Below are 16,151 nucleotides of genomic sequence, written 5' to 3'. Positions count from 1 at the left end.
TCTCTCTCTCGTCCACTTCCTATATATCTGAACGCGCGGGCGCGCAGATACGAGAGTTCCACCCATCTCTCTAGCCGCGCGAGCATATATACGGGGTGATCCGTGAAATCGTGACCGACCGATCGATCGGTTTTTCGACGCTCTTTCCTTCTTTCTTCCTCTCCCTCTTTCCCGTCACGCTCGACGTCCGACTGTGGGCTTCGAGAGTCCGCGACGAGGGCCCGCGATCCTTAAGACTGAATTTTGATGGCAGGTCGCTCGGACGATTTAGAGCCGATCTTTCCCAGATCGTAAGGAAGTGCAATTAGCATTCGAGCCTAGAATTGGTTGAACATGAGATTCAACGAAACAGCGAAACCTTATTGTTAATTTGAATTCAAGCAAAATTCTATTCTCAGAGTATTAATTAGAGACTATATAATGATAAATAAACTTAGACGTTGAGTATCAAAAGATCTACAAACGCTATCTTTTCTAGCAAAATGGAATTCGAAATTTCACGTGAATCCGCTTTTGGAACCAAGCGATTTTCAGGGCACCGTATACACAGGTAGAGAAAGAGGGAGGAAGAGGACCTCCCGTCGTTGTTAGAGAATCTCGAAGGCGTCGGTCTTGGCCGCGCGTTAGAAACGTGAAGTCGGAGCCGTACGTTTATTTGTCATATGTATCGCGGCCATGGTTCTGGGTTAGGTCTGGCGCTCGGCTTCGGGTTAAGTTAGGTCTAGTTTACTCCAATTTACGAACGGCGGGCAGTCGCGCGGCGGACAGGAGCGGGACGGTAGGGAAGGAGGGAGGGCGAGAGGGAAGAGAGAGAGAGAAAGAGAGCGGCCCCGAGGGACTTTAATTTCCTCGACGTACGGGGCCCGATGGTTTAAAAGCGCTCCTAAGAACCCGCGGGGCTTTATGGGGGTATGCCAGAATTAACCATTAACGTGTGATTGTACTGGCGGAACCCCGCCGAAACTTGACACCGCGATCTCTCCTGCGTGCTTGGTGCCAAGGCTACGTCGGACCGACGTGAAACATAGAACCGACTTGTTCGATTGGTCTTAACCGAGCGCGGCCTGGAACTGACTCTATCGCGAGCAACGAAATTAAGTTGGCACGACGCGAGCCACTCGACAAATAGCTATAAATCTAAGACATTGAAGGAAGTGGAGCTTCGGGGAGATCAATTTTTCACGAGGTGTACAAAAATATGCGCAATACTACGCAACTGACAATATAGCTATACACGTTACAATAGCTGTACATTGTTATAATTATTTCATGGTCAACGTACGCAAGATTAACTAGAATACACGCAACGAAACGGGAATCCTTTCGTTAGAATGTGAAGACAAAGACGGAAGAAATGCAGTCGCCAGAGTACTCCGGGTGACAGCACGCCGCACGAGTAATGATCATTGCTGCAACATTTGTTGACTTCGCTTATGCAATATTAATGTCGTTCCACGTCTCTCCCCCTTTCTTCTTTATTTCCTCTTGATTCGGCGACGTGCGGAAGATGTATCGTTCCATACGGCTGTTGTAAGAGGTTCCACGGAGTTGCTCGCGAGCACAACGATTACGTGTTCAGTGGACACGAGATCTCCGGTGAGGTTCGACGAGAGAAAGACAGGAGAAATGGGGAGAAAAGGGGAAAACGCCAACGCCAACGCCAACGCCGCCGCCGCGCGGTGCAGAGTCATTTAATTCGGGTACACCCCGTAAACGCGGCATCGCACCGCGGGCGATAGTGGGGCGCCAGTTGCCTAGCGACCTACCCCGGGAAGCCCTGTAGTCCTCCTCGGGCGCACTTTGTTTGCCGTAGCCCCGAAAACACAAAGCTTTTACGTGCCTGTACGTATACGACAGCGTAGCCGGCGATCGCGGATCTCGGCGTAGATAACGACTAAGAAGGGACATAAGAATAGTGCGGGATACGCATGATGGATGCCCCGAGATTCGGCTCAAACCCGAGAATCATGCTTAAATTCTTAACGAGGGACAGAGAGAGAAAGATGCGATATTGATCTAGAACTGTGCCATTTTGTACTGTTACTCAATTCTGTAAAAAAGAAATAAAGAGTTCATAGAGCTAAAGCTGTATAATAATCAGCTATTTATTTACTTTAATTAAACAGACAATCGCAATAAACTTTTATATTTAGAAGATAATTCTGATTGATTTAAGAGCCTGTCATTAATTTCGACGAATTTGGCGTCACCGGATATTTAAAAATAAAATATTGAGCGAAATACTACGGATAATCATATGGCGATCGATAATAGTTCGAGAGCGCGCCTCTCCATCCTCTCTCGCTCTCGGGTGAAAGTTTTACCTGGAAAATCGCGCGGATGGATCCTTGATCCTTGATCTCCGCAGCTCGAGAGAGAGAGAGAGAGAGAGAGAGAGAGAGAGAGAGAGAGAGAAAGAAAGAGAGAGAATAAATGGAAAAGCGTGCAAAATTCCGGAACGGACTCTCTCGGCTCTCTCGTCCCTTCAAAAGCCAGCCTTCGAATGCAAATGACGCGTGCGAGATACTGGTGCAGTTTTTTCGTTCTCTTCCGGAATAGCTCGCGTATACAATCAGCCCTTAGACGCGCAATTTCGTCCTATATTGACAGCTTGATTGCCGCGTCGTACGTATATATAGATGACGTCTATACATCCGCGAGAGTTATGGCACTCGCTCAGATGTGACGACTACATTTTCCGCTTCGTTTCCGCGTTCGTCGCTAGCGTACGACGTAAGAAAAAAAAAAGATAAACGAGATCTTTCAATATCTTTTTAACAGAGAAAAGTCCCATAACATATACGTATACGCTACAGTTTCTGAGGAAATGCAAGCGCAACTCGTATCAAGTACACTCGATCGCCCGTGGCGGCTAAAACGTTAACGGGTGGTCTCCCTATCGAATCGCTGTTGCTGCTCAAACGGCGTGTAACAAGAAACCGGAGTAATAACACGCGTGGTACGCGAAGGTGGAGTCGCGTGGAACTTCGGGGGCTTACAGAAGGAGGCACGTAAGCGCGCTGCGCTGCCTGAAAACACAATCGATTCCTTTCAGAGCCACGTATTCCGTGACTCAATGAAGATACCTCCGAGTGTCTTTACGCACGATGACAAACACGACGGCGGCGAGAGTACAATCCCGGTAACTCGAATGCAACACAAAATGCATTACTCATGACGCTCTCTGTTACCGGTGCTGACCCTGATTCTAGGAAAGGGATGAAGGAACGGACGGACGGACGGACGGGTCCTGGAATGCTGTGCCTAGCTTAAAACCCCTCGTATACCTGTCCTTGTCCTCCTACTACTCGTGTATTCACGTTCTCCACGCTGATCTCTCGATCTCTCCTCGGCCGCTCCTCTCCTCCTCACTTCACCGCTTCGGTCTTCTCGCTCGAAGAGAGTTCCTCCCTCTATCTCTCTCTGCCTATCTTCTAAGTTGGAGTCTCTTTCGTCTCTTTTCGTCTTTCGTCGTCCCTCCCCTCCATACTCCTTCGCCGGCTCTCGCTACGTTGCTTCTTCCTCCTTCGTCTCTTCGTCCTTCGGCCCTCCCTCCCGCCTCCCCTCCCTTTAGTCACCCTTTCCTCTCTGCTATCACGGTCTCTTTTCTTAGCTTCCTGTCTTTCTTTGACGATGCGTTTTCTGTCTTCTTCGGAGATCGGTGCTTCTCTCTTTCCTCGGCCTTTTTCTCCCTTTCTCATTCCTTCAGCTCGAGGTTCTCATTTTGTTTACGACCAGAAGGATTTTCCGATTTACATTTTTGTCAAATTTGTAATGATTTTGTAACTCGTTGTAACTCGAGTCTCGTCCTTGAGTTTTGTTAAACGGAAACCAGAACTTTTGGACAGATAATTTGAATCTACTTAACAGTCCGCGACAAGCCTCGTTATCTCGTAACAAGATACAACACGCTGAGGAAATGTACGGCGCTGAAAAAAATTCCTCGATACCGTGTTTCGAGGGATTTTGTTCGATTCGGCTTGTTCGGCCGGCCAGGTGTTCTGGCAGTGAGCGAGCACTATCAGCGAACGCGAGATCCGTGGGTCGAGAGAAGAACCGACGAAGGAGCGTGTAGGTGAAACCCGACGAGAGAGGCACTGAAGAAGGATGGAGAACCTGTCCTCTCGAACTGAGCCTTCTCCTCTCGGGGGCCTTCTCTGAAGAGGCTTAAAGAAGGCCTTCAAGATTCGGCCCCTCGGACCTTGGTTTATAGCTACGAACACGACGGACGTTGTCGACCGCCTTAAACGCACGCTTCTAATCGCATCGGAATAATTTCTAGACGCGAACTAGGAGTTTTGCGCAGCAGCGAAAGCGTCGGAAATTCATACGCGTGATGCAAAAACCTTCTCAAATTGTCAAGAAAATAGGTTAAACTGTGTGTTGTACCGAACTCTATTTTCTAAGAGAGTATAGTTTTCTTTGGATTTAGCAATTTATAAAAAATGCTTGTACAAGATACCCTGTTGGTCTCGCTGAAGGAAAACAGCATCTTCCACGCGGTGCGTTGTTAGAGATCGGAAATTTCGGCCCTCGAAATAGCGTGGGGCTGTGTGGAAATGACAGCCGGCTCGGCTCGGTCGCCCCCATCATGTCGCGTGGGGGAAGAGGGTGGTGCGCGCGGGAATCCCGGCCACCCTCTTCCCCGTCGCCTAGGCTGCATATATCGACCCACCCGATGGCGAAGCGGAGTGTGCACGACCCCTGACTCCCGCACACATGAGGAAGAGAGAAAGAGGGGGGGAGAGAGAGAGAGAGAGAGAGAGAGGGAGAGAGAACGAGGACTCCTTAACCCTCATCCGCGTTGTCGCGGGGTAAAATTTGACGGACCGACGATGATATCGAAGTAGGCGTCGGCTTGGCCGTTGTTGTTGGCGATCGCTTATCGATCATTCCGAGTGCATATCACTGATAAATGTGGTTGAGATTCAACGTAACTGATAATAATCGGAAAAGCTGTGAAAGTTCTGGAAAAGAGAGAAGAACACGAATATGCGTATTTTTTCGGATAACAGAAGGATATTAGATGTAAGAGGAGAAAGAATAATCTCCATCTCGGAATTAAGTAAAGAAATGGTGAAAGAGAGATGATCCTTTAAAATCCTGGTTCTTCGCGTCCTCGGATTTTTAATCGCAAACTTTCATTACAGAAAACGAGGAAGAAAGAAAAATCAGAAAATCTGCTTGTCTCTTTTTTTTTAATAAAGTATCCTACGACAAACGATCTTATTCTTTCCTATTCGGTTGGAATAGTTTCAACGCAGTTTCATCGTCGACATCAATTAACGATAACAGAGTGAAGTTTCCCTGCGTCTGCCCGCGGCGCGGATAGCGATATTGCTCGAGCTATACGCGGTTGTCAAACAAAGCGGAAGTTAAAAAGCAAGATTCCCGGCTGATTGTGGCGTAATCGGAGTCACCGAGTAGGAAGCTCTCGCGATAGTTCTCGACCCCATAATTCGCCTCGAACCGATTCGGGGAAGAAGAACGAGTATAAGGGGAAAGAGGGAGCGAGAAAAGTCGGAGGTGTCAGATTTTTACGAGCACCTGTTCACTATTTTTCCCTCCGCGCGTAGAGGGCTCGCGAGCCCTCTACGCGCGGGACGCGTCGTCAGGTAGATACGCGGGGCTCGTAGGGCCCCGCGTAGGGGTACCCTATCGACCTGGAAACCTGTTCTCCCTTCTCTCTCTTCCACCACCCTCTCGACCTCCCCGTTCCCCTTCCGCGCCCCCGGCTCCACTCCGCTGCTGGCGGCGGGAGCGATGGAAATGAAAAATTAGGCCGTTGTCGGGACCTCGCCTCCTTCGGAACCTCCGTCTTCCCCGCCCCCCCTCGTCTCCACCACCGTGCCTCGCGCGCGCCGACTTTTTCGTCACCGCCATTTATTTATCGCACGCCGACACGTACGTACGGGGTGTTTGTAAAACACGCGGCCGGATTTCCACACCGAGTGTGGCCGGGTATGCAAAGAAAGTTCCTAAGGGGCTTACGTCAGAAGGTGCTTTGTCAAAGGGTTCCAGGGAACTTTCTTTGGTCTAATTCATTTGTTTCTCACAAATGTATAATATATCCTAAATCGCGATTCGTATAACACGGTTCACAGCCTAGCCCCAAATAACCCTTCAGTTTCAATCGTTTAAAATTTGAGAACTACGGATTTTTCCATAGTTCTCCATCAAGGGAAAAATCAATTCCATATCGGATAGACAAACAAATTACTCATAGAAAAGCAATTTCCACCTAAACAAAGGTATCTTCCGCTCAGAGAGATGATTGCCGCCAATTATACTCTACGTCATCGAGTCGCCGACACTTTCATTTAATGACTTATTTGCTCGCGCATCCAGAAGCCAGAAGATAGACGACAATACTGAATCATCCGAATTCTATCCTATGCGTTTCAGACACCGCGTATATACCGAGTAGTCTGCGTCTGAGGGCTTTAATTCGAAATGCGCTGAAATTCTATCGTACGAGACGAGAGAGGGCCCGTGAAAGAGGGGCGGCCGATCATAATAATTCGCACTCGCGCGACTATCGCGGCGTACGCCGCGCCGCGCCACGTGTATTCCTCCGACACGGTGTATACCTGGCGGATTGACAGGTTATTGGCGGTTGGGTCGTTACTGCACGCGTGCACGCGGTAACGAGGGCGAATGTGCTCCGATTCCGAGTATGCGTAAGCGCCTGTGCGTAAGCGCGCGTGCACGCATGACCGAGCGCACGCGAGGGCGCGTCAAGGATCGCGAATTAACTTTGTTACTTGCAACTCGGAGCTGTAATGCCGTAGCTATTTTCCTTATGGAAACAGCGTGCACTCTCACTAACGCGCGTCATTGTGTGTCATACACGTACGGGCGCAATGGGCGTAACCGGAAATTAATCTTGGCCAAACTGGAGAAACGACGAACTTTTTACTTTGTCGATGCAAATAAATCCAGTTATATATTAATATATTAATGTGGGTTCATTTTTTTTATTCGTACATGTTAGTGCACTCCTGTCCCTAAAAAAACCCCGCGCCTCCGTGGATACAAATTAATTAACTACAATTAAACGTATCTTGTTCTTAATGAGACGCTCGATGTGAACGACGTGACCCAGACGGTCGATCTAGATCTCGCTTTACCAGATTTTCTTCTCGTAGAATTCTTTAAAACCAACCGTTTACACTCCTGACACTTTGAGCATAAGGCTCCTTTCATTATTTATGTCTCAATTAATTCGATCCTGCTACTTCGCTTGACTCACGCATGTACCTGCAGAAACTATCGCGAGAAAGTGAAACGATCTAAAATTTACGCGACGGTAATTCGAAGACGTTAATAAATGAACGTTCTTTCGTCGATAAATTGTAATGCTGAAAAATTGCGTTGAGCCGACAGTCTCAAGACTGGATATATCGACTCATGGCGATCGCCGTGGCGCACACCCTTAGGCGCGTCACCCTGTATATCTAAGAGACTACATTATGCTTGCCGACCTGTTGCTACCCTTTCCTCTACCTCGCACCCTTCTACTGTTCCTTCCAATCTAATCCACCCGCCGCTACGAAACGGCACCCCTCCTCTCCCCTATCCTCCTCGTGTGCTCCTCGCGCGCCTTCTCGTTCAGCTTATCGGAGCCGCTCTATATCCTTCGTTTCGGCCTCCTCTCCGTTTTACTACCTTCTCCTCTCATCGTTTCTCCCTTTCGACTGCCTCGTCAATCTCGCCGATCTCCATCTTCTCCACCCCTTCTCCGTATCTCCTCTCTTCTGCGTTCTCCGTCTTTCCCCTATCCTTTTTAAGCTCGTTGTATAATATAGTTGAGCACTTTTCTTTCTCTCAAAGCCGCTTTCTACACGAGACGCTAATGATGCTACGATACTAATAACGCGGTATCGATATCTCGATGTACTGTGGAATCGGTATTTTCGAGTCGACTGGTTTACAAGTATAAGCAATTTCTCGTCTATACATCGCATCGGTACTAAACGCGAATTCTAAACGAAGATTTATGGGCATAGACACGTCATACCGCGAGTCTATCTACGGGGTAGCTGGGGTGCCCCGAAATTAGCAAACCGTAGTATTAAGAATGGATGCTTTGACCAATGTAAAATCCATTATTTCTCTCTTTTTAATTGAAATGTGGAAGTGACGACGATCTTCTGTTCATCAACGATCCTCATTAATTTACTTACTTTTCGATTACGTTCTCGCTATGTTCTGAACTCTCTTTAATTGATAGGATATTTACAATACAGTGAAAATGTTGCGACGAACGATAACGATAATTTTAAAAATTTTGGGAAAATTTTACTTGTAATTTCCATTCTTCAGAGGAGTCTTTACAATTGAAATTAAGATCGCCCCCCTCGGCCCTCGATCAAACGTCTCTCGCGTGCGCGTTTGTTTAAAATTGAGATTAATGCCGTGTGCTTTTTCGATACTCTGATTGCAGCCTCGGGAGGGGGTGGTTCGATGTTGGTCCCTCCCGTGGCCCAAAGTGGGACCGGGGATCGTCCCGTGGGGGACACGGTGGCACGGGCTCAGCAGACAACCGGCCCCGCTGCCGCTACGACGACCCTATGGCCTTTAGCACCTGCGCAGCCCAATCAGGTTCCCAATCAACAGTCCCAGGGCATACCACCTCTGGCCGCTACGCCTGCGCCCGCTCACAATCAAGGTTCGCATTACATTATACGTATCAATCATCATTATTATCTCGCGGCGGCGTAACGATCCGGGGATTGAACTACCCCGAAAGGATTCGAGAGCCCCGATATCGAGTATTCCTCCCTATATATTGCGAAAAGTTACATATGTGTTTCTTACTACGCAGTATCGTGGGATTGTCGATCGATTTCTCAAACGATTTTTTCTTCTCGCTAAAATACAACTCGAGAGCTATGATCACAAAGGTATTTCATGTAAAAAATGTATTGCGTTGATAGATAACTTTATCTTGATTTTAGTCCGAATCGAACATTCGCCAAAATGCAAAAAGATATTCTTTCAATTAAGTTTTCGCTGAGAAAAAATTGTCCTCCAATTCGGCGAAGAATATCACTGCGTTTCCAATCCAGTATACGTTATGTAATATTCGTTATTGATCAGAGGTCGTTCACGCTTGACGTGTAATACGCTTATCACGCTTTATCAATCCGATATCTCGAATTCAGGCTGAATGCAAGGCTCCTCGTGCGTCGAAATAGCTCAGTTGGGAGAGCATTAGACTGAGGATCTAAATGTCTCCGGTTCAATCCCGAGTATCCCGGCGCAAACTCTTTCGTCTTCTATCTTACGAAACAATACTTTTAGAGGCAACCAAATCGTGGGATTGTGGATTTCATGGACTTTTATCAATTTCGAGATGGAACAAGTATTTACTTTTTTCCTTATCAAGTTTGCGTCTGTTTCGGCACGGTTTAGCATAATGGGCTGTGTGTTTTGCGGTCGATCGTTATTGTATTTACCTTGTCGACAGATAACTATCCGTTGAAAAACTGGACAAGCCTGGACGATATATTACAATTATTTATCCTCTTACAGAACTAGCTGTAAACACGAACCGTTTATTTTGTATAAAGTTCAGTTTCGAGACATTACGAATTGCGATACGAAATGCGGATATGAGTTATCGTGACGCATTGCATTTAATAATTCTATGATAAATTATATGTCGTACATGTGTGCGGTGTTTGAAACGTCGTGCAGAAATTAAGAACGTTATAGAAATTCTGACTTTTAGATTCAATGATAAAAGATATACGCAGAAAATATTGTTACAACTGCATTTGTGATTTAATCCATGCAAGACAAAACGATTTAACTATAGATATAACAGATAAACCGGCATGAAATATGCTTTCATATTGCATATGTTGGGCCAGATATTAAAGAAAAAGAGAAGGATACGAGGAAATATTGAATCTTTCCCGTTCTTTACTTTATAATAGCTAGTTGCGCGTCCACGTAATCCAAGAAAAGAATGTCTGATGTTTTCCTCCTTCTCTTTCAGAATGAGATAAGTACAGTAGTCAATAGTCAGTACCACGTCTATCTTTACGTATTAGTCGTTTTAACGTATTCCTTTTCAGAAGTATATCGTCTGCCGGTCTCATTCTCAGTAAAAATTAAGTGTCAATCGCAATCTCGTTGCGTTACTCGTTTCTTTCTTTAGACTTCAATTAATTAAGATAAAAATAAATACGTTTATTGACTCCTCTCAGGGTGTCAAGGCGTTTTGTAGGGACGTTCCCAACCTTTTATTCAATTCTCATCCAATACTATCCTTCTCCTCTCACTTTAACCCTTTGGACCAACGGCTTAACGTCTCTTTCCGAAAGACGGAATGGTGGCTTTAATTATAATTATTACCTGTTTAATATGTCGACGACGATGTTACAGGTGCGAACCGCTACGGACTGTACTCGTTATTCCCAGGGGGTGGCGGGGGCAGTTACCTCGCCGCCACCCCCGCCACCCCCGAGCAACCGATGCCAGCACGGGCTTATCACGCGACGCACAAGGGTAAGTTTACGACTTCCTTTCTTACGACTTCGCTTTCTTCGAAGACCGCGCTCGAGGTCTCGCTGCATATCTCTTGATGTCGCGGACGCGTTGCACGTTTTACATTTTTACAAAAAGAGCGAGCATTTTCGTAATCTGATCGTTCCTCATATCTAATGCTTAGTTAAGTGTCATATATATATATATATATATATATTATAAAACATATAGAATAAACGTGAAATTTCGAGGCTAACATTAATAATGAATTCTACGATCAAAACACTTGTGTCGATTTCTTAATTATAGCTCAGAGATCGATAACTTTCGCGTTACACGCGATTGAAGATAAAGACATTTCATAGAGGTTCCGAATATATAGGTATATATATGCGATAACAAATATACGTAGATTTTCTTATTTATGTGTTATCTATAAGATTTTCATGATTGGAATATCCGCGACGTAGGATCGCAAAGGATTGAGGAGCTAGCGCTTGGCGATCGAAGGAACCGACTGGAAATCGTTCTTAATGTTAAACTTTGCCATCCTCGCCAATTTTTCCAGCCGTCTTCGCGAATAGGGCAACCCCTCTCCTCCGGATAATTGAAATCTCGCCGGCGAGATTCGATTTTCGACAAGACTCCGAGAAGAAGGAGGATTCGATCCTCCGACGCGTCCCTGCGTTCTCTCTTTTTTTTCTTCTTCTTTCTCGAATCCACTCACCGTCTACCACTTCACGCAGCCGCGTTTTAGGTTACACCTCGAACAATGAGGTTGTTAGGAACTAAGAAGGCGAGGCGAGCCGTCTACACGACGACTGGACACGCGGGACTGTGTACGCGGGAATTCTATTTGTGACGCGCGCGTTTTTCTTCAACTCCTCTGGGTCCTTATCCAGAGTTCGTCGCTTTAATTGCATAATTGCTCCATTGTGGATCGGACAAGGGGCCCGCGGAACCTGTGAAAGGTCTCTTTCGAGGCGCGTCTTTCGTCTTTTCGAACCGTCGAAAAAGTGGTAATACAGAGCGTTCGTTAATTGACGGTATTAAAGCCTTCGAATCGAGTCTCGAGTCGATTTTTCAATGAAGGAGGAAGGGGAATTCCATTTCTCCGTAATTTTTTAATTTTTAATGTTGTCTTTCATGCTTTCACGTTGTTGCAGAACGGACAAGTAAGTATAAACCAATAATTTGACGTAATAAGGAAAGAGCCGCGGATACAAATGCAAATTTTTCTGAATGCGCTTTGAGAGAAGGACACGCTCTCGATATATCCAATTAACGACAGCCAATTCTGTACATCGTTGCGGGATATCAACGGGATATTTTTCACACACATTAAATTGCATAGGCAGATACGTATCCGCATTTAGATAAAATCAATAGTCCTAGCAATGGCGCAGCGCGCCGCCGAAGATATATCGCGCTGCCGCGCGCGCTGATAGACGCGCGTTCTCTCTCCCGAGAATTGTGCGTTCTCCTTGCGAAACGGCTCCCGAAAATATTAATCATTCTATTCTCTGTTGTGTGTACGTCTCTCTTTACAAAAACTCCACAGTTAACTAATTATCGATAAAATATCCGATCACTTAATTATCGGTAAAATACGGAATTTTAATTATTGGCGAAATATGGGATTAAAGTAGCCCCCATGAGCTACTCGTCCACGTTTTATCAATAATAAAGAGTAGAAAATATTCCCGTTTCGCTACGTAAATTGTGAAAATTTATGGATATGAATATACAAGAGCCACTTGATTACACATTATATACAGAAAATTGTTGCAATAAAATGTTATAAATAAAAAAAAGAGATTTTTTCTTAATTAAAAAATAAAAAATAAATATAATTTTCGCTATCTTGCTATATCTAACACATATGGTTTGTGTTCTCATTCTTATTATCCTTAAATTGGAGCCCGTATCTTGCTTCTGTCTTTTCTCTCAAATGATATTTTGTTGCGCTATCGTTTACAAAAATGTATATATGGATGTGTATGATGTTTAAAAATATACGTGTACTGAGAAAAAAAGTTGTTAACTTGACTAAATATTTTCAACTTATTATTTTTTTAATGGAAATATTTATGTATTTAAATTAAATACGACATATTAAATCTAACACGACGTAATTTGACTCAAATACTTTAATATTTCAATTAAAAAAATAATAATCAGTTAAAAATATTTAGTCAAGTTAATAACTTTTTTTTCTCAGTGTGTTAATATGCGTGAGTATTCGCAATGTATTGAGCTCGGGTCCGTGAGTTTGTTAATAAAGCCCAAATGACTGTGCGGCTCCGTCATCCCTGTGGGAAAGACAGAGAGAAGCGTATTACGTAGCATCGTATGGACACGATGCGTGAAAGAGTTAAACGTCCTTAGGGTTAACAAACTGCACGTTACGCCAAGTAGAGTCGGCCTATTCGCGTATCGCGATACCGTACTTACACGGCTATTTCCTATACTCGCGGCGGATGAAACTTACGTTCATCGGCGGAAGGCCGGCCGGGTCGATTAATCGGGGCGGCGGGTTCTCCAGTTTCAGAGAGCGTGTTTTCCGCGGCGGTTGGGGTTGGGGTGGGTGGCTACACCTGGGGCGCTCCCACGCCCCCGCCGGGATCGCCCTACAGCCCTGTGCCCGTGACACAGCTGGAGCTGCTGGCGAAAAATTTGGCGAACCTGGCGCCCGCAGCCGCCACAGGCCAGCAAGCCCTGAGCCTGCAGGGTGTCGGCGTTAACGTGGCGGGTAGTTTGCATCACGCTCAGCATACGCAGCACACGCAGCACACCCTCAACCTCACCGGAATTCATCATCTGCATCACGGTGAGAATCTATATTTGTGTAACAACGCCGAGAAAGGTCGCGCAAGCACGATTTAAAAATATTGCAAATTCTAATGTCTATTTCTATTAATATAGATTAACTTTATAATCTCGGTTTAACTTACTTTTTATCGTTTTCTAGTTCTAAGAATTAGAAAAAGATTAATTAAATCAAGATTAAAGTTAATTTACATTGGTAGAAATAGACATACATAAATAGTACAAATTGCGGCGATGTAAAACTTCTTTTTAACTTTGAAACGAGACTTTCGAAACAAATAACGTGAACATTTTCGAATCGTTGACAGCTAACTTATATTAGTTTCGCTCGCGACATCGTTATAACCGATAAGAAATTAAAAGAAATAGAATTATAGATAATGTTATTGACACAATGTGCTAACTAATATTGAATCGTCCTTATCCTTATCCTGATAATATCTATTTAACGTTGTTATTATGGTTAATGATAACCCGGATACCCAGATAACTCACTTTACCTGATCCAAATCATCAACCCTAGTTAGTATGAACAAGAGAAATGAATTTGTGTCAAAGAGTCAGGAATAACAGAATAAATATCTTCGATTTTGGAGGAGCGCCGTCAAGAGTAGATCAATTAGCATTATAAATCATGTTAGATCAATCATGTCTCTTGTGTTAACCAAAATTTGACAAACTTAATCAACGTTGATAAGCGAAAAAATGAACTAACATAGAGGGGTAAATTAGAATGGACCAGCTTTGATTTCTTTCATATATACCTAGCAAACGAGTTCGCGTAACTTCTCGTTACGCAAACAGCAATTTTATCTATACAGCGAACGAACACTTGTAGCACTTCCCGCGCGGAAGAAGCATCGGAAAAAGCTCGAAAAAACATGTACGCGAGTTTTTCCTATATTCCTCGATTACACGTTCGCCGCTGCGTTTCGACATTATTTCTGCGAAAATCATTTCCATTTCAAATTATTTTACATTACCGGCACAATATCAATCATCACGAAAATAGCACAGGTCGTTACGTTCGATTTGTATCTAAAGCTCTCTCGTTTCTCTACAGTATCGATGTGTATATTAATTTATATGGAAAATATTGACGGCTGTTGACGCGCATCCGGATGCGGATGTATCATAATTACCCGGATTAATTGTACGATAAGAATATGTTAACGTAATTTTCTGTGCTTTTCGCGAAAGGTGGTCTCCATCAGAACGCGTTCTCGCCTCAGCTGTCATTAGTAACCGGCAGCACACCCACGCTGACCATCAACAGCTTCTCATCACCCAACTCGACCATCAACGGCATCGCGCCGACGACGGGTGTCCTCCTGCAGGAATATCAACCGCCGATAGGCGCAACTGCGGCGGCGACAGGATGTACCGTCACCGTGAACGGTTCGTCCTGCCTGACCAACACCAGCAGCACGAGCAGCAGCATGATGATGCACGGCGGTATCGGCGGCGGCTGCGGCGGCGGTGGCAACCAGACGATCGGCAACCAGATCGCCGTTCAAGCCACCGCCACGAAGAAACGGGAGGCTTTCCTTTCCAGTCAAGGCCAACCGGTGAAGCTGGAGAACAAATCGACCAGGGCGTCGTGCCTCTGCAGGAACAGCAACGGTACGACGTCCGTTCTCTCCCCCCGGAGACTTTTCCATGTTATAAGTCCGAATGAATAGGGCCGTGCGAACGAGCGCGTCACGCTTCGAGATTAGGGCTGATACTTTTGGACCGGGTAAAATGAGCTTACAGCCGAATAGCCCAGATACCTGCTCGATACTCGAGTGCGCGCGCGGGTAATATCCGGGTATATATCCGGTATATAATTGGCTCCGTTCGGAATACGAGACGACTGCGAATCACATATTTTTTTCAGTCCCTTGCATTTTCGAACTTTTGCATTCTAGAATTTCTGGACGACCGCAGAGACGAACCGTTGGGCCGAGAGACCCATCTCGGGCTCCGTCTTTGGTTTCTCAGATCGGCGAAACTTCGAATTTCCCTCCCCAAATTTTCATAATCTTTGAATTTTTCTATATTTTTTTATTCGTATTTTCAAAGTTCGAGTGCCAATCTCCAAGTTCGAAAATTCGACGAACTGAAAATTAAGTTGTTAAATTCTCGAAATTATTGCCGCACACATCGTAATGGAATCACAGATCGAATAACTCTTGATTATTTTCTTTTTGAACTTGTGTGCGTTAACAACGAGACCGGAAATTGATTGATTACAGGAAAGACAAAAGTCGTGCATTCAGATATGGGATGCAGCAGGACGCTACCTGTCGTCTCGTCCTGGAACGGGCAGGATAGCGGCGCTGGTATTAACAATAGCGGCGCTGGCCTGACCGTGAAAAGGGAACCTTTGGCTTCGGTGCCCTGTCAAGTCGCAGAAGTTTCCACGTCTCTTCATGCCACCACCACCTCCGTCAAGATCGAACCCGTTCCGCCAAAGTCCGAGAATGGTAAGTCGATCCCCGACAAAAGTCTTGTCTCTCTAAGAAAATACACGTCTAGCCTACGACCTAGTATACGTCGTAGTTACATTTAAATTACGTACATGGTTACGTTACATCACCAGCCACACAAAGAATCGCCATTCGTCGGGGTACGTAGGCGTACGCAATGCGAGGGAATCTTATTGAGGATATAAATAAGGTTTTCAAAATTAAGATATTTGGACCTCTTAATGAGCGTACAAAGAACTGTCGTTTGCGAAAACTGCGATCAAGGCTCTCGTGCAAGATAACAGATAATCGGAAATCAACATGATCGCACTTTTCAACCGTATGAAGAATCGTCACGCCGTTCGTCTAATACGA

The 16,151-nt window shown here is 45.2% G+C and overlaps 1 protein-coding gene across 3 annotated transcripts in view; it reads left to right on the top strand.

Moving 5' to 3' along the window:
- Positions 1-16,151, top strand: part of LOC112463899 — a 48,352-nt gene that overhangs the window by 14,435 nt on the left and 17,766 nt on the right. Inside the window, exons 2-7 of one of the 3 annotated variants that reach the window (XM_025030580.1) lie at positions 8,447-8,671; positions 10,396-10,518; positions 11,664-11,672; positions 13,043-13,327; positions 14,527-14,949; positions 15,564-15,794. In XM_025030580.1, coding sequence (XP_024886348.1) covers positions 8,467-8,671; positions 10,396-10,518; positions 11,664-11,672; positions 13,043-13,327; positions 14,527-14,949; positions 15,564-15,794 — 1,276 coding nt within the window. In that variant the 5' untranslated portion in view covers positions 8,447-8,466. The remainder of the gene's footprint in view (positions 1-8,446; positions 8,672-10,395; positions 10,519-11,663; positions 11,673-13,042; positions 13,328-14,526; positions 14,950-15,563; positions 15,795-16,151) is intronic. The other 2 variants (XM_025030583.1, XM_025030581.1) reach the window with 2 other exon arrangements.

This window comes from Temnothorax curvispinosus, unplaced genomic scaffold (genome assembly GCF_003070985.1).
Source record: "Temnothorax curvispinosus isolate PA1 unplaced genomic scaffold, ASM307098v1 QBEX01013732.1, whole genome shotgun sequence".
In the NCBI taxonomy this organism is placed as follows: domain Eukaryota; kingdom Metazoa; phylum Arthropoda; class Insecta; order Hymenoptera; family Formicidae; genus Temnothorax; species Temnothorax curvispinosus.
Note: the sequence above shows the minus strand (reverse complement) of the source record. Positions and strands in the feature narration are given on the sequence as shown.